This window comes from Podarcis pityusensis (assembly GCF_964106645.2).
Source record: "Podarcis pityusensis genome assembly, chromosome: 2".
Taxonomy (NCBI): Eukaryota; Metazoa; Chordata; class Lepidosauria; order Squamata; family Lacertidae; genus Podarcis; species Podarcis pityusensis.
The window spans coordinates 82,763,829-82,783,692 of record NC_138029.1 but is presented as its reverse complement, the minus strand read 5'-3'; the positions used below and the strand labels follow the sequence as shown (position 1 = coordinate 82,783,692).

Genomic DNA, 19,864 nt, shown 5'->3' with positions numbered 1-19,864 from the left:
AACAACAAAACAAAACAAAAGCTAGAGCTGAATGGTTAATTAACTGTGTGGATACAGCATAGTATGAACCCGACAATTGACTCCATAAAATGTGTCCTGCTCTGGTTAAAATTATAGAGCTAACCATAAACTAGTAGAACAATAGTAAGCTGTTGCAAAACCAACAGAAACCCTACATGCATTTGAAAGTTAAAGTACTAATACATTTGACTACATGATAATGGAAAACAGAGCTCACCATTATGTATCAAATGATAATCAGTTACAGAAATCTGTTAATGCTTGCCCTTCAAAGAAACCCATCAGGAAACTCTATCGAAATATATGTGCAGCTCACGAAAGGAAATAACAAAAGGGTTAGCTGAGATCCTTTTTTTTTTTTAAATAAAGACACTTTGACAGATTTCCTGACCTCATTTTTATGAATATGAGTATCAAAATAGTCAAAAGCTATGGATATATCTATATGGAGGGTGTTATATTCAATCTGGGCTTGAAATGTATACGCTGCAGCCAATAGCAAAGGTTGTGTCCACGAAATTCATTATCAGATTTGTGCGTAAATGCCATGATATCATCACTTAGGAGCGTATAAGTCATTTCACATAATATAGTTTTATGCTACCCTGCTGGAGTTCATTTGCAGATAGGCTATACTGTAATGAAAAGAGAATTCATAATGATGCCTCAAGACTCTGAGATGCACAGAAAGGGATGCAATTCCATACAAAAGCCAAGTGTCACGTTCAGAAACATCCATTTGTGCCATACCATAGCAGGAATTATTGCAGAAATCTAGTCTTCCAGATCCCAAACAAAATAACTGGGAAATTACACTCATTGATTGAAGTAGAATTTAATTGGTGAATGAGGATGCCACTTTAATTCTCAGTCCTATGCTCCACTGCTGTCATTTAAATAGCAGAAGTTAAAGCATGGGAACACGATTGGGTTGCCAGTGGAACAGTTTGCATTTTTTCCCGTACAAGGTAAGAAAACACTGCATATAGGCACATACATCTCACAAAGCATATGGATCTGTTATGAATGAATTCAAATACACTGTGCTTTTGATAGTGGCTCCCAGTTCCTACTAAAATGTCAATCCCATTGGTGCTGTTTTAGGCTCTGGGCTTAATGGTTTAACAGAGGCACACAAACCACTCATTAGATGGAAATGTGTATTGCTTCAGAATGTGGTAAATTATCCATGCTGTATCTGGGAGCCTTCCTACTCATTCTGCTGAGCAGAGCCCTAGACTTGGCAAGCCCTGACAGCACTAACAGCTGTTCCAAGCTTTTCCCCAGCAAGTTATGACATGAGTTTTCATCTCTTCGTTCTCCAGAGCTTTCCCTTTATAGGCAATAGGTAGGTCTCAAAGACCAGTAGTTCTCTCATACTAGGGATCTACCAATCTCTCAATTTTTCTTTTTTTTTCCAGTTTTGATTTATTTATTTTTTTAAAAGGCATCACAAAAATCAGGCATAATTTAGTGCAAATATTTTCCTAACATGCACATTTTTCCAAAGCATTATTTTCTAATATAAAGCATTGTGTTATTTTCACAAATGTAGACATTTTATGCACATTTTAACATGTGCATTTTGTTCACATTATCTGATGGGAGAACTGTCATGCAGAATTCAGAGAAGTGGAGATTTCAAAGGATGATTGTGTTTTAGTTTGCATATTGTCTTTGAAACTGAATTAGGCAGGTTTGCATTTAAATGTTGACTGAATCAAAATTATCCTCTATGCTGACCTTAAGCAGACCCTCCTAAGTTGCTAGCTATATCACCAAGTATGCCTTGAACCAGCCCCCTCACCTATTTTAATCCCTCTGGCAGTAAGGTTCCCCTACAAAGTATGTTACAGTGCTCTGAACACCACCATCTGTGATCTACTCGCATTTACTCACTTTCATATAATGCAATGCTCTGAGACAGAAAATTCGATTAAAGCAAATAATTGCACACTGACCTCTATTTTTCCTCCTCATATACATTCCTTAAAACTCTCTCAGCCCTATTATATTTTGAAAATGATTGTTCGTCCTGTTCATGCATCTAAATAGGTAGAGCGACTGCATTGTGGGGGGAGCATGATTACAGTGGCAGCTCCCCTTCCCCAATTTCCACTTATTAATTGACTCCTCTAGGCAAAATTGGCCATCATAATGTTTGCCACCTGTTGACTCTCTACCTTGTTGCTTAGGTGCATGAATAGAGCTTTTGTGTTGTGAACAAATTGTTCTAACATCAAAACATGAAAAGCCCCCAATTACTCTCCACTCCCAAACCCGCATTCATTTTGTTCAGTCTCACTATAAATTCTAAACCTGCAATCCTAACTCCACTCACCTGGGAGTTAAGACCTGTTGAATTCAGTAGGACTTACTTCTGGTTAGGCTTGCTGTGTAACATTTTTAAATTATCCCCCAAATGTAATGCTGTCTTCAGAAAGGGTAATCCTTCCCTCAAAAAAAAAAAAAAAATGTATCAGATGCACTTTGTTCCACACTAGTGTATGGCAGTAAGTGGAACCTGCAACAGAATATTGCAGTGGACTGCTTCTGTTCAGAATTCCAGCCAGCCAAGAAACTGCTATGAAGCATTGCAGATGCAATCCAATGCACACTCAACACATAAATTTCATCACTGAATCAACAGGATTTACTTCCAAGTAAATGTGGAAAGGATCATAATGAATATTATGCCCCTGGGAATAACGAGACAAATGGTTGCAGGCAAACTGGATGCTTATAAGGATTTTCCTTCCTGCTTCTGTCAGTGAATTTTCTATGTCAATAAAGACCTTTATTTCTGCAAGCTAATGACCTAGCTAAATAATTCTCTGACTACATCTTGGTATATAAACACATTAACCAACATGTGTTCAAATGGCTTTGGTTTTAAATTTATTTAACAGGCAGCTAAGACAGTTTGTGGAATGGGTAGGTAGAAATTATGGATATTTTGTTTTGTTAAAATAGTGTTCTGAACATATTTTAGTAACCCTCAACACACAAGAAATCAAGTTTACTGCATACCAGTCAAGATGCAATGATAGTTATTGCCTCTTCATCATAGGGAAAAAACAGACATCTCATACAATGATAGGTATCCTGAGGATCATCTAGTCCAACCCCCTGCAATGCAGGAATATGCAGTTGTCCCTTACAGGGATCGAACTTGCAACCTTGGCATTGTTAGTACTATGCTTTAACCAACTGAGCTATCTAACATTTGTAGTATTCATAAAGTGCTCAGCAAACAGATTTCAGAACCTCTCCATATACCGTGTTTTTCGCTCTATAAGATGTACTTTTTTCCCTCCAAAAATTAAGGGGAAATGTGTGTGCGTCTTATGGAGTGAATGCAGGCTCCATGGCTTCAGTGAAAGCAACACGAAGCCAATGAAGCCAGGAGAGCAAGAGGGATCAGTGCACACTGATTCCTCTTGCTCTCCTGGCTTCGCTGGAGAGGCACTGCACAGGGAAGGGGCTCCATTTCTCTTGCCGCTTCGCTGAAGGGGCGCTGCGCAGAGAGGGAGAGGGTTTTTTTCTTGTTCTCCCCCTCTAAAACTAGGTGCATCTTGTGGTCCGGTGCATCCTATAGAGCGAAAAATACTGTAATTAGATCTTGCTTTGGCATTACAGGATGGCAGAACTGGAAGCATTAATGCAATTTCTGAATCAGTTAAAAAGGTGTCTTTTAAGAAACATTGTATCTGGAACGCTGTCTGTTTATGCTGTCAAAGCAACCTGCTGGCTAGCTGTCTGCAATTGCTATTAAGGCAAAGAACACAGAATTCACAGGGCTATGGTCAAATAACTGATGAAGGTTTGGGGGTTTCTGAAAGAAAGCAGGCTGTACTTCAAAGATCTTTATGGAGATATTTCTTTCCTAAGTTAGCTTCTGGTTCCTAACAATGCAAACCTGAATGCTAGTCTTACAATAATAGGTAGACAACCTCCTTGCATGAGCACATCATGGATGCTCTCCTGTTTGTTTAATACAGTCAAACCTCGGAACTCGAACAGCTCCGTTGCCAAACATTTCAGTTCCCGAACGCCAAAAACCCAGAAATGTTCTGGTTTTCAAACACTCCTCGGAACTCGAACATCCAATGCGGATTCCGCTTGAGTGCAAGAAGCTCTTGCAACCAATCAGAAGCCGCACCTAGGAGCAAATTTCCAGTGTTCACTGACAGACATGCAGAAATCTGCTTGCTTTCCTCTTCCCTTTTGTATCATGTCTATTAGATGGAGATCCTGTGGGCAGCAGTTGTCTTGTTTTTTAAATATATGTACGCAACTTAGAAAATGTTAGGCATCTTGTAAGTGTTAAATGATAATGATGATTCTAGTTCACAAAGAAAAGCAAGAAAATCATACTTTCACGGTGAGGCAAAGAAAAGCATATTTTGGATTGTATGTTGACAGAGCTTTCTCCCTAATGCCCCCCCCCCAAAAAAAAACTGGTGGAACTACCTCACCACAGAAGTATGTAAGGCAGCATCACTTTACAGTAGGCAATAATTGAAGATTCCTCTTCTCTTTGGCCTTTGACAGGGGAACTATAATTTTTATTATCCCCCTATATATCAATATGTATGTACTGTATTGTGTGGTATTATGTGGTGGGGTTCTTTTATTTGTATTGTTGTACAATACCTGTATTAACTGGTGGGTAGCAAATGCAATAAAGAAATAACATCATAACATAAAACATAACATAACATAACATAACATAACATAACATAACAACAACAACATAACATAACATAACATAACATAACATAACATAACATAACATAACATAACATAACATAACATAACAACATAACATCACATCTCTGGAATTTACTTGCGCACTTGAGTTTAAGATAATTCACGCGATAGGTAGGATTATCTGCTGGTAGATTTAATTTTTAAAAGCCACAAATGATCTCTCTTGAGCTACACCCACAGAGGGCCATCCATGCTGTTGGGCAGGCTGCAGATCTTCTCGTTGAAACTGATGCATTCTACCCTTTCACTACTACAAATCTACTCAGATGTTAAGGCACTAGCCTAGCTTCCTAGAAAAATACCTGAAATTGACAGAAAAGCAACAATGATCCAGCCATTAGAAGCATGAATGTTTGGAAAGTTCAGCTGCTACCGGGATATTACTATTAGTGCCCATGACCCTTAGACCTTGCAGAAATTCTGTCAAGGCCGAATGCAGCCAGTGAAAGCTTTAAATCCAGATATGCTTGAGGTTATGCTCTCCCATTCATCAAGCACATGGTATTTGATTTTAGTGAGATTGACAGTCCTATCCCCTAGTATGATTTATTTCTTTAAAATAACAGGCAGCTTTATTTATGCCCCTCGCTATAGATTCCTGTGATTAATTCAAATAGGTCCAGTGTCAAGGACCATAATAATGCTGCACTCACATTTTATTGCATAGAAATTATATGAAGCAAGGGACGCAGGTGGCGCTGTGGTGTAAACCACTGAGCCTTGGGCTTGCCGACTGAAAGGTCGTGGTTTGAATTCCCATGACGGTGTGAGCTCCCATTGCTCGGTCTCGGCTCCTGCCAACCTAGCAGTTCGAAAGCCCGTAAAAGTGCAAGTAGATAAATAGGTACTGCTCTGACGGGAAGGTAAATGGCGTTTCGGTGCACTGCTCTGGTTTTGTCAGAAGCAGCTTAGTCATGCTGGCCACATGACCCGGAAAAACTGTCTGCGGACAAACATCAGCTCCCTCAGCCAGTAAAGTGAGATGAGCGCTGCAACCCCAGAGTCATTTGCGAGTGGACTTAACTGCCAGGGGTCCTTTGCCTTTACCTATATGAAGCAAAAACAATATGGGAGATAAATGTACAAGATGGGACTGAGAGGGATGGCTTGGGACATGGTGAACAAGCTGCTTGCCGTTTTCTGAATTTGGTATTTCACAATAGACAAAAAGTAGTAATATTACATGATTTCCTCTTTATCAGCGCATATTTAGTTACATTCATGGGCTATCAATGAAAGTGGTGTAACATCTGCAGAGGGTCCTGAAAGAGGATCATGAGGCCATTTTTATAAGGATGAAAACCATGCAAGTGAGCACCATAAAACACACACATCACTTCCTGGATCTCAGGCTATAGTGTAAGTCAGAGGAACACTCAGACATGTATCTGAATAACATCTGGGTGAAGATAGGGCTTACCAGCACTGTATTACTTGGAAGAACCTTCTGTGAATGGAGACACACAACTGAATACAACAACTCTCTCATTTTTTTGTGCCGCTAGAGTTCAATTAGACCCTGTAGTGCAGGCAGCCCATCAAAGCAGCCATGCAGCTGCTTTTCGCTGAGTTGCTTTTTGCCAAGGAAGATGGCAAAAACCTTTTGGTTCCACTTTGATACGTTTAAGTTTCTCTCTCTCTCTTTGTATTTGGCTGCCTTTCTAAATTGTCTTGCTGTTACTGATCCCGACGCTTTTAACTGTGCTTTAAGGATTTCATGTGAAACCACTGAGAGGACCCATGAAACAGTTCCCAGAGTGTTATAATACTAAATCAAGCTCATCCGAATACGACTAATACAGTCTTTCCTGCTTACTAGAAAGCACTAATGGTTCTTACAAATTTCCCCATTCCAAAGGAAAATTGCTGAAAGAACAATGTCCTCTTCGCCTCGCTTTCACTCTCAACCTGGTCATTGTTTTATACTGAGCAGATGGTATTACGAGATTTCCTTTTGTTAAATAAAGAACAACCATCTCCCTTCAAGGGTTGCAGAGAGGTCACTGAAACCAAGATTAACAATTGATTAGTTGTAATGGACCATGGCAACAATAAACAACAAAAGGCCTTGTCAAAGATTAGGCTCTGCGGCTCATGCTGCCAACACAAATGGCTTTTAACCTAAAAGTGCTAAGATCATCAACATTTCCCCAAACCTAAGGATTTAAGGAATGAGGATGAACTGTGGTGATAAGGCATCTTTAATAATGGGTTCTATAAATGTGCAGCTGGTTTATTCAGGCAATAGATCTGGCTTCTTGTGGATATAGGGAAAAGGAAATATGATAGGTTTGCAAAGTCAGAGATCCTATTCATTTAAAAACGTAAGAAGATGAGACCACAGGCTGATCTAGTCTAGCATACTGTTCTCACAGTGGACAACTAGATGTCTATGGGAAGCCTGCAAACAGGGCATAAGCACAATAGCCTTTTCCTGTGTGATTTTAGAAGGGTTTTCAAATATTCCGTTGATTAATATTGTTTCTAATTGTACAGAAACACCAAAGTTTCCATAGCTCCTTAAAACCAGCTCTCTGTATTTTTTAACTTTGGGGTTCGGTTTTAACACTGCGCAACATGTAATGTAGATTGACAGTACATTAGACCTTTACTGGAAAGCGAAGTAATGGATTTTTTTTTCCAGCTTCAGTTTTCAAGTGCTCACTACTATATAAGCTAATCAACATGATAAGTGCTGGTCTTGGTTATGGATACACATCCATAACCAAGGGGACCTTTACACTGGAATGTAATTGGAACGAGCCATTGGACTGTTATTTCTACCTTAAGTTTCATGTGAAGTCTTCATGGGCTACTTGCTACGCATTAGTCCAAAATGTATTGTATGCAAGTAAATGAAAAAGCATTTGGATTACTGCCTTGCCCTGCCTTTTAGACCCAGTTTAAGTAGTGGCTATCTAAACATGTTCAACGCTTTTTCAAAGAGCAACATCACGTCTCTAATCCCATCTCTGTAGGTTAAATTTCCTAAAAAGCAATTTCTTGCCAGTAGATTTTATTTATAGTTTTCTTGTCTGCCCTTCACCATAAGGTCCCCGGGCAATATAATACACATTATAATAAGAGATAAAAGAATTGCAATTGTAAAAACAAATAAAACCATTTCCGCCTGAACAGAAAAGTGTAATTCCAGCAAAGAAGTGAGTCCCCCAAAAACAAGATACCATAACTGTACACTGCAACTAGACCTCATGCTTCTGGTTCCAGAGTTTGAAGTCTTGCCCAAAGATGGAAATTTTGATTACATTGCTGAAAAATTCAGCCATATCTTGTCATAAACAATGGAAGTATGAGCCTACGAAATAACTAAGTCATCTTCATTGCATAAAGGCACTAGGCCTTTTATGATACTGTATTTTCAGATGACCATTAGTTGTATCCAAGGGTTCTACACCATGAGCAGAAGAAGGTCCATCTTCCACACATAGAAAAAAGGTCCATTTGTGAGCAGATCTCTTCTTCCATGAATGGTGGCTCTTTCCACAACAGAATGTTTGGACTCAACATACTAACCTCAAAAAGATATATTTTTTCCTACCTGTAAATCAGCATCAAATTCATGTTTCAAATGAGCATCTTCTGCAGCTTCAACAAGACGCTGAAAAAAGAAGAAGAAAACAAAGTATTACTTTCTAGAAATTTCAGGTATACAGTGGTACCTCGGGTTAAGTACTTAATTCGTTCCAGAGGTCCGTTCTTAACCTGAAACTGTTCTTAACCTGAAGCACCACTTTAGCTAATGGGGCCTCCTGCTGCCGCCGCGCCGCCAGAGCACAATTTCTGTTCTTATCCTGAAGCAAAGTTCTTAACCTGAAGCACTATTTCTGGGTTAGCGGAGTCTGTAACCTGAAGTGTATGTAACCTGAGGTACCACTGTATTTTCATGTTGATTAGCTGATAGACAATCTTGCACCCAGTTGTGAATATTTAGTAAACTTGGTGGTGGTAGCACCACTAGGTTCTGGGGAGCCTTCTGTTCTGTCATGTCCCCAGTTTGGGGGAATACAATTGACTTGCATAGGGGAAGGCATAGATCAACTAAAAAACCAAACACATTTTTTAGTCCCTCTCCCAAATCACTGGGATTGGAGTAACCTGGGGAAATAATTGACTGAAGAAAAACTAGAAATGTATGTCAAAGATAAAGATTCCTCAACCCCTCCCTTCCAAGCTCTGGGTGTTTTTCAAGTCAGCTTGGTTTTGTTTCTCTGAGTTATGTGCATGTGGAGGGAAATGGCCATATTTTTCTTTGGTCTGCTAAAGCCACATAGACACTTAGAAGCTTAGGGAATCCCTAATCTACCACAAGGTGCCTTATTAACAAGCACAATCCAACTCAGAAATTGAGTTTTCCCCAAATCATCCCAATTCACTTCATCATTTGAGGTACAAACAAAGTTGATATACATCCATAGTATTTACTACTTAAAGGAGCCGCAAACAAAGCTCACAGCAGGGTCACCTCATGGAGAAAATCTCCTGAGGATCAGACAGAAGTACCAGTACTTCAGAGCATTTATTCATTTATGGCAAAAATGTTTCCTATTATACATGAGTTGTTGGAAGCTGCTTGACAGCTGAATCAGGCATCAAAGGTTACTTGCTCTCCTCTTCACAATGGGTGGGGATCTAGACTTCTGTAGATGTAGAGAGATCATGCCTGGGAGGCAACTTCTCCTGATTTCCCGTCTCTCCCTGCAACCCCCTGCACCATCTCCCATATTGTTCTGGAGGGTCCCATCCCCCTGCATCCTCCAGAACAGTATGGGAGGGTGCGTAGGAGGTGGCAGGGCAAATCAGCAAAGGTCATCTCCTACAATCGCCGGAGGGAGAATTCCCTGAATGGAACTCTACTTAGGCGACGATCTCACCCACAGAAGCGAAGTCTGGATCCATCCTCAATGATGTAACACCATGCATGGCACGATGCATGGCCATCCACCCACCAGCCAATGACGAGCAGGTAGGCAAATGCATCGTGTGGCAGAATCCTAAGTGCTGTGCTAAGCTACAGGAACCGGAAAGAAAGAGCCAAAGTCTGATAGAAGTTTGAGATCTCGTGTAAAATTGAGTTCTGCCTCGGTTTTTTACAAAATGCTATGTAAAAAAACCACAACCTTCAAATCAGTAGACAACCTGACAAACTTGAAATATTATACTGTCCTACAGAGTGTTGTTTACATGTAGTAAACATACTGATCAGCGCTTGTTGCATTTATTATTGCCCAAAATAGAAGAAGAACAGGAATTTGGGAAGAACAGCAATTCATGCTAGAAACTAAGTCAACAGCTGTAATCTGGACTCAGAGATCAATATATTTTTATCGTGTTCATTTTTTCTTATCAAATTGGTTATTAATAATATTTAAATCCTATAATTGTTTTTCCTTCACTAAAGAAAGATAAATCATTAAAAAGTAATTACAACTAATAAGCACAGAGAGGGGCAAATATGAAATGGAACATATAAAATTCTCCACTGAATAATCCTTTACTAAAAATGTAGCATTCATTTGAATGCCTTAAAATATTTCAAAATCAAGTCTCTGGCTTACCCACTTCATGTGTATTTGAAGTACCTGCCCTAGCAAGTTATGTTGGCTGTCCCTAAACCATTGGTATTCCATTAAAAATAGTAAGATCAGTCATGGTATAACTTAGTGATATAGTTCATATCAGTTTGGGTAAAACACAACATTTTGTAAGAAATAATAAAACAGCTTTCTGTATATAGTACAGTTAAATTACACAAAATTAAGCAGAAATATTCAAAAGGCACACAGCTTAACCTATAATATTTCAAATTGAACGGCTAATTAAATGCCCCCCCCAAAGCATTTTACACTCATTTCAGAAAACAGCATTCATATGACAATTTTGAGCAGCAGCACGTCCATAAAATCCAGTCACCAGGGTGTAATAGCAGAATAAAGCCAAGATGAAGCCATTGTTTCTGGTTGTTAAGAACTAGTTATTTTATATTAACATATAAATTTTCAAAGCAACATCAGTTACAGACACATTCAAAGAAAAAATGCTTTCTCAGGAAGGGTGCATAAGATCATACATTGTACGCTATGCACTATCTTTGTTATTTTTGTTAATTAACTTATTATATTATTATCAGTCTAGTAGAGTTATACTGTATAGTAATAGCATTGTACATATCAGAAAGAATGGCCACTTCTACCCAAAACTACATTTATAATATAACTATTTCCCCCTTCCACCCAGCCTACACACAATAGTTTGGGGAGTCAAAGAACAAACTATTTTTAAATCACTGTAGCGATTTGCTGCACTGACGTCACTGCGGAAAGATTACAACAGTACTCTGGAGACTATTCAATAGTAGATTATCAAAATAAAATAAAAGAAAAACATTACCAAGATCCACTTCCCGTATTACCTCATTGGTGGGTTCATTTCAAAAGTGGGGAATAGACTTCAGTCCTAGCAAACTTTGCATGTTTGCAGGTGCCTTTCTAAAAGGTTGCTTTTTGTCGAGAAGGGCTTAGATTTATTAGTGTGGAGGGCTTTAGGTAATATTCTGGCATAGATGGGTAAATATGCTGAAAGTTCATCTTAATCCCATCAGAGTTCTTCACTGTTTTCCCATCATTTATAAGTAAAGGCTGGAAAGGTAACAGAACAAAAGATTCCATTGACATCATTGCAATTTATCAAATTTAAAGAGAAGGGCAGACCAATTTCCTCCATTCCATTTTCTAAGTCTTTTGTGGATTAGCTGTGTCCAGAGTTCCACTCCACCAGTCTTCCAATTTCTCAGATCATTTCTGTAAGGTCCATGCACATTTTACCTTTGCTACATCAGTTTGTTTCATATGTTTACATGGATCTACTACCCTCCCCACAAAAAAAATAAGGTAATCTACATTTAGGAGTGATCATGTGGCAACATAATTGTAGATTGGATGGCTAAGGCTACAGTTAGCAGGCCACAGTCAGTCAAGTCCCGCTGCTGGGCTAAGGGAGAATAGGGTGGTGGCCTTCCAAATTCTATGCTACACTCCTTGGTTTGAACACCTGTCCACCCTTTTCCAAAGAAGGGAAAGGTAACTTTTTTTAATTCCTAAGAGCAAAGGTGTGCATCAACCTTTTGCCCATAAGGCTATTTTTAAGACAAAAACCAGGCAATGCAATTTCAGTCATGGAAGAGGAAGAGGTGCCAATAAGGAAACTGGTTCTTCAACTATGTCAACAAATGTCAGCTTTAAAAGGGAAACTGGACAAATCCATGGAGGATTAGGCTACTGAGGGTACCAAGTCACAATGGCTGTATGCTCTCTTCAGTATCAAAGGCGACATGCCTCTGAATACCAGTCACTGGAAGTGGAGAACAACAGTGCCAAACTCCCCATTTTAGCCAAATCATGGCCATCCTCTGGCCTTCCAAAAACAGTAGCTAAAAAGGCCATCGTGAAAGATAAGGCCAGGCCTCCTCAGCTCCCTGAACATGAACAGTACATTCATATATTGTTATATATACAGTGGTCAGGTTAAGTACTTAATTCGTTCCGGAAGTCTGTTCTTAACCTGAAACTGTTCTTAACCTGAAGCACCACTTTAGCTAATAGGGCCTCCTGCTGCCGCCGCGTTGCTGCTGCACGATTTCCGTTCTCATTCTGAAGCAAAATTCTTAACCTGAGGTACTACTTCTGGGTTAGTGGAGTCTGTAACCTGAAGCGTATGTAACCCGAGGTACCACTGTATAAAATTTAGCAACTGAATTCAGGAATGCATTATTAACAAAATGAGGCATTTATCCTTTCTTGCTTTGTTTTGTTTTTACAGATGTTTTATATAGATTTGGAACCGTTTAAAATTTTGTCTGTGCTAAACATATGTAGTGCTTCTTACATTATCAGAGGGGTGTGTGTCATGTACACATCACGCAAACCTTTATTTAAATGCAGTTGATTTAAAAAAGAAAAAAGTGCCTTTGGTGTAATTTTGTTTGAAAAGTAAATTAAGAGCAAAACACATGTGCACCTACTTGGTCTAATAGGTCCTCACACCAAATTGTCAAATTGCTTTTAAAAAAAAAAAAATCTGTGGAGTTCAAAGAGCATGGCTGGCTTTCATGAAAAGGAAAGTAGGGAGAAAAAGAATGGGATTCATGCATGGAATATGTTCACTTGCCATTTGGTGAGGGGGGTGGGCAGTCTTAGCTGCTGGCTGGGGAAGCAGGACTTGACAGAGTGGGACAACTAGAGCCACATCCATAGCCCTGTCACTTGCACCAGCCAGGGTGGAAGTGGTGGAGCAGGGAAAATATGCCCCTTTGCTACTGCCAGCTCTAAGGCTAGTGCAGCATATAGGTCTGAACAGACCCACAGTGATCATGTGACAACAGCAGGGCCACCTCAAGATCCAGTGGCCAAGATCCTGGGCCTGGTCAGCACAGCCTTGAAATGCCTTGTTTCAGAGTTTTCCACTGGCTACTGCCAGCAGGGATGGCAGCAGTGGTAGCTTCTACCTACTGTTTTTGCAGACACACTGACGTACTCTGTGCTGGTGAGGCTTTCCAGCTGACAGTGGAATGCCTCCACCAGTGGAGGCAGGTGGAGCTTGGCAGGGCTGACCAGAGGTACACCTCCGTTCCATCAAGTCCCCTCCAGCATGGTGGATAAGGGGTCAGATTACTCTTCTCAGCTACAACCCTATGCACTGTTACCTGGAAGTACATCCAACAGGGACATAAGATCAGAGTCAGGCCCCAGTTTATCCAGCATTCTGTTCTCACGGTGGACAACCAGATGCCTAGAGGAACCTCACAAACAAGACCTGAGTACAACAGCACTCAAGTAAACATGCATAATACTGGGCTGCATATGCAGATCCTGATAACTGTAACTTCTTTGGGCATCACGTTGTAAAGCCACATGTCACTCAACTAGAAACTAAAAGTAGGGCATGGAAATTAATCTAATTAAAATAAATGTCCTTGCAATAAAGCATTACTTAGATGCTAAGAGTGAGAAATCCACTTAATTAAACAGATTACACAATATTGTCTCAGTTAGATTGGGAGGCTCCGACTTTCAGCATATTGAACAACATACTGAACAACTCAAACATCTTTCTGTGTTGCTATCATGATGATAAGGATTATGCGCACTTTTATCACTAAGGCCTTGACTTCAGCCTCCCAAAATGCTTAAATAAGGAAGTGATTACAATACACATACTTGTTCATTGTCTCCTGCTTAATTTTCTTTTTTGAGTAGGTTTTGTGTAATATTATTAACAACGCACCAGAAATAAATACAGCAAGTAACATCGTAGATATAATTTGAAAGACACTAGGGGGCAATAATTGCTGTTCAAACATCCTAACTATTCAAAAGCTCATACTCCAATATCATGAGCACATTGTACTTGAACTGAGATTATGGCACAGAGCTTGACCAGTTTGTCTTCTACTTACAGAACATACCTGAACTTTTGATAGGATGGAAAGTAGCATATCCCTGGCAATGACACAGCAACACCCACACACTATGATGTTGTGTGGTGGTTTTTGATGCTGCAAGTCTAGCTGTGCCTGCATATTTGTAAAAAGAGGGGATCTTCATGCATCTGATGAAGCAGACTTCTACTCCCAAAGGTTTACACTGTAATAAATATGTTGACCTTTAAGGTGTCAGAAGACTCTTTGTCAATTTTGATATACGCATACTGTACTTGAATTATGGGAGGAAAGGTAGGAGGCCCTTTAAGAAATCCACAGACCCCAATCTCACCCCTGCTTGGCTCCCTGCTTGTGAAATCCTTTCTCCATGGAGACTCACCTGGTGGCTTCGCTAGATATCTTCAGGTGCCAAGCAAAAACATTCTTCTCCCAGGCCTTTGCCTAATTAAACAATCTCTGGGTATTATTATTATTATTATTATTATTATTAAACTGGGGGTATTGCTTTTGTCTGTTACTATGTTACATATTTTGTAGCAGTAGTAGTAGTAATGATGATGATGATGATGATGTTGCAGAAGTCTGATGTGGGTTGTTATAATTTAACTTTAAAAATGCAGCTAAATTCAGTGGAGGCAAAAGGAGAAGAAATGGACAGAATGGGGCATTTACTTCTTTTTTAAAATTTCCTTATGTAGATCAAGAGACATTTCCCCCACAAAGCTCTCAGCCACATATTACAGCTGAGCTACCCATGTTTTGTTTTGTTTTGTTTTGTTAGTTTCAAAAGTACAGACTTCTTTCCTTGTAATATTATTGGTTTCTGAGAGCCCTCCTGTGGCTAAAACCTAACATCTGCATATTTCCAGGGACTTGCAAGAAGGAAGTACATCTCACTGGATAAAGTGCTTAGTGGTTTTTATTGCAAAATGATGACTTAAAACCCAAAGGGGGTTGAACTTTATGAAGAAGTGTCTGTCATATATTCTGCATGTCTACTGAACTCCTAAAGTTTCGATTTTAATTGCTTTTATAATCCTAAATATATTCATTGTATAATGCCAACTACTTAATATATTTCTGACCCAAAATCACAACCCGGAATATCTTGCTGAATAAAACAATCTGAACTGATGCCCTGCTATGAGAGAAGGAAGATTTTCATCATTCTGATCTATCAACCCACCTATATGTGATATGGTATACACTTGAAGTTCCTACACCTACAAACTTCCCCCATTTATTTCAGTGGAGGGAACACTTCCGTGCAGGCGCAGATCTAAGCAGGCACAGAATTCCAGTGCAAACACAAACCACCTATTCTCTTTAGCAGATCTGCTCCCTTCACTGAATTGGCTCTTATCATTAGAAGTGGATCATGCCATTTTACGGTCTAGTCACTAGATGGCACTGGGCTTAGTTGTAGCTGGGGGGGGGGGGAGTCTTCCCACTTGTTAAAAAGAGACAGTACAGTTAGCTTGCTGAATCATGTGTCCTCAAAGCATTCTATGACAAGGGGAATGCTTGTCTATTACTTTGTGTGATGAGCATGAATTATCCTAATCTTATTGTTGCTTCCTAAAGGAAGAGGGGGAAGACCTTATCCTTGTCTCCAGATGGAAGAACCTCACTGTTGGTGCAGCTGCTGAAGGGAGCATCTCTTAGATGCACTAGTTAAAAATACTTACGCCCCACCATTTGCCAAATAGCACCAAGGCATCTTGCATAAAGTCAAACAAGATGCAATATTAAAATAAGACACAGTGCAATGCTATGCATGAAAGATTTGAGTTCACTATGACTCCTACCTATCATGGATTGCAGCCATGGTATTTAAAACATAAACATGAATACAATGTCAATTCCTCATAAATTCATCTTCCATTGTAACAGAGCAGCTGATCAACCCAAAGAAGGTCTATGATTGGACTGGGAGATGACTAGTTACTTTTCTCACCTATATCCCCAGGGAGGGCAGTTTTGAATGTTACACAAAAGCAGTGGTGAGGGGAGACCCCAATACTCATGCTTCTTTTATGTATTTCCTCCCTGTGAAAAACTCACACTCTGAAAAGGAACTCTAATATCTTCTCCATGTTATGTTGTTTTCAGGTTAAGCAAGTGAATGCCTGAAAAGCGCTAAATTTCTTGTGTCTGGTTGGCTTTCTACGTTGGCACAGATTATTGTATGCAACCATGCGGGGCTCAAGCCATTATTCATTGCTCTGTATTGCCTGTGGCTTCTCCACTGAAACCAATGAGCTTTTTCTACACTAGGATGACCATAAGTATTTGCATCATGCTTTTAAATTGCAAAATTTGCATTCACTTAACCACTGTATATTAGAATGTGCAAGTCTTTTAGCCAGTTTAAAATCCGTCTGAAGACTTATTTATTTGACTTAACATTTAATTGGACTCTTTGCTGCTACTTTAGCAGCCACATGCCCTTTGCAGATTAGGGATTTGCCAATACCACAACAGTGAAGTAAAAGTAACACAGGAAATGAAAAGTAACTCATGAAATAGTTACTGTACTTTAGCTCTGCAAGATTGTGATTATTCTTCTGTTGACACTGGGAGTACAAACGCAAGGGGAAAGGGTACTTTGACTATCATATTTCATTACATTTCTATCCCACCTATGGAGCTCAGAGTGGCATACAAAGGATTCTTGCACAATCTCCTATCCATTTATGCTCTAGCACTGATGTCCTGCACTGAGCAAGGGGGTTTGACTAGATGGTCTGCAACAGGTGTCGGGAACTTCTAGCCTTCCAAATGTTGCTGTATTTCCACTCCTGTTATCCCTTGCCATTGGGCATGCTTGCTGGGGCGGAGTTGCAGTTCAGCAACATCTGTATGGTGAAGGGTTCCCTGCACCTGATGTACATGGTCACTCCAGCTCTATGATTCTATGGGCACTGACCCACTCAGACCTGTTTAGCTTCAGTATAGTTGCTAAGCTGTTCTCCCAGGCCAGGCCTAGGTGACAGCAACTCACCTCATTTGAAACCTAACGGGTTATACTGAAGTAAGTTCTATTCCAAGTAGATCCACTGAAATTAATGTACTTAAGTTAGTTGTGCCCATCAGTTTCAATGAGTCCACTGAGGAAGATTAGCAATTGATATAACCCAATGTTATATCTATTCATTTAGTTACTGGAAGATTTTCACTGTCACCACCCAGAAAGTCCATAGAAATATACAAACGTAATTAGCAACACAATTCTAACAGTAGGGGCAACACAAACCAAATTCCCTCCCATTTGGAAATCAAAAGCCTATTGAAAAATTAAAGTCTAATTAGCTCATCTAAATCATGGCTAGGCAAACTAAGACCCGGGGGCTGGATCCAGCCCAATCACCTTCTAAATCCAGCCTGTGGACATGTTTTTACATGAGCAGAATGTGCCCTTTTATTTAAAATGCATCTCCGGGTTATTTGTGGGGCATAAGAATTCGTTCATTCCCCCCCCAAAAAAATATAGTCGACCCCCCCCCCCCAAGGTCTGAGGGACAGTGGACCGGCCCCCTGCTGAAAAAGTTTGCTGAACCCTGATCTAAATGGACCAAGCTCTTCAGTGCTACTGAATCTCACAAATGCAGCACAGCAACCAACAGATAACACTCTATCCATTGTTGGAGTGGCATCTTAAATTCAACACTAAACCTCAGTCATAGAACTTGTACATTTTGGAGTAGTTTGCCCCTCAGGTACGCTATACAGAGCTTTAAAGTTAAACCTGACTTGTATAAGCCATTCAGAGAGCCTTTTAGGAAATAAATGCAGGAAATAAATAAAGCCAGCACTTTGAAATCAGCCTGAGAGCAAGCAAGCTCCTGTGGTATTGGTGTCATATACTATGGCCCCTTCCAGTGGAAACAGTTCATACTTTTAGCTTACAGGCATCAGCTGGTGTAAGAAATTCTGTGATGTATATGTAACTCAACAAAATGTATTTATCGCATGTCAGTGTATTTATCACATTAGTTGGTACCCTCTGTTCATAGCTCTGTTCATATTACTCCAGTAATCAATCCTCTCTGCCTTCCTTAGGGATGAGGAACCCGTGTCATGTAAGTTGTTGTTGGACTCCAGTTCCCATCAGCCCCAGCCAGTATGGCCAATGGTCAGTGATGATGGAAGCTGTAATCCAATAACATCTGTAAGGTCACAGGTTCTCTGTTCCTGTTCCACATGAACCTATCCACCCGCTGCATTCATAATCTGAGCCCTTTTACAATGCCTGTTCCCATCTACAAGTTTGAGTGGCTGAGACACCAGACAGGGTCTTTTTAGTAGTGGTGCCCAAGTTATGGAAATCCTTTCCCTGGGGTGGGGGGCGTGGGTTAAATTGTTGTTTATTTATTAAAATCATTTTATAAACTGCTTCTCAGCCAAGTGTCTTGAAGCGGTTTACAGAATAAAATTCCAATACTGAAATGTTAAAAATATAATCAAGTAAGTATTAAAATATACAGAACATCCAAATAATATTGACGATGAACAATGTCAGGCATACACAATATCTAAAATGGGCAAATAACTTAATCAGAGAAAGCCTGGAAGAAACAGATCTGATTTTAACACAGGCACCCTACTGTGGGAGTGTTCTAAAGAGTGGGTGCCACTACAGAGAAGGCCTGTCTCTGTTATTAGCATTCAGACATCATTTGTAACCCCTTTTCTTCCACCATGCCTTTAGTTTGATTTAGTTTTGTCATCCTCTGTTGATTTGGCTTTTTGCAACTCTGATTCATACTTTGACCCTGTTTTTTTTATTTTATTTTGTTTGTTTTGCATTTTGTTCTTGATTTAGGTTGTGAGCAGTCCTTCCTGAACCAAAAGGCAGGATATAAATGTTTCAACTACAGAAATAAAATATATCCTGCCTTTTCACAATGCAGCCCATGTGAAAACGTATGGAGTTTCCAGGTGATCTCCCATCCAGACACTGAACAGACTCAGACCTGCTTAGCTTCAACACAGTTGTTGCATCATATGCCTTTAGACACGAGGCCATTATCACAAAATTTATTATAGAGTTCACCTGAAAGTTATCAACTAGACATATTTCCCCATTTGAACGTGAAAACAAAAATGACATAATTCAGTTCTTCAAAGGACAGACCTTGGACAAAGCTCAAAGTAAGAGAGACTGTGAAAATATTCCTTTTCCTGTTTCCAATCGTGGTATGGACTGAATAATTTTCTGAAGGCAGGAAGAAAAGAAAAGAAAAAAACCAAAAAAAACCTCTGATCTGTATGTGGCATGGGCCATGTTGAAATCCCTCACACACAGAAACTTTCTATACATGTCCAATTGAATTGAAATGCCCTTACTCTGTATGACTCCTATTTCCACGTACTAAAGCAATTGATGGCTCTATGTTGTGCTAGCATACAGGGTAAACAGAATCATAAAGGAAGGGACAGAAGAAAGGAAAGGGTCCATGAACCAGGCCTGTCGGTCTAGACTCTGAGAGCATTCCTCTGCCTTTAAGACCTTTGCAGAAGGGACTATTCAGCAGCATCCCTTACCATCCCTGCATCATTATGACCTAGTAGCAATCCTAAGGAGGCAAGGAGGAGCAAGAGGCAGCGAAA

General features: G+C 39.9%; 1 protein-coding gene across 2 annotated transcripts in view; it reads right to left on the bottom strand.

Moving 5' to 3' along the window:
- CACNA2D3 (calcium voltage-gated channel auxiliary subunit alpha2delta 3) overlaps positions 1–19,864 on the bottom strand; it is a 479,869-nt gene that overhangs the window by 310,689 nt on the left and 149,316 nt on the right. For both annotated transcript variants that reach the window (XM_080996726.1, XM_080996727.1), the window contains exon 4: positions 8,354–8,413. In XM_080996726.1, coding sequence (XP_080852852.1) covers positions 8,354–8,413 — 60 coding nt within the window. The remainder of the gene's footprint in view (positions 1–8,353; positions 8,414–19,864) is intronic.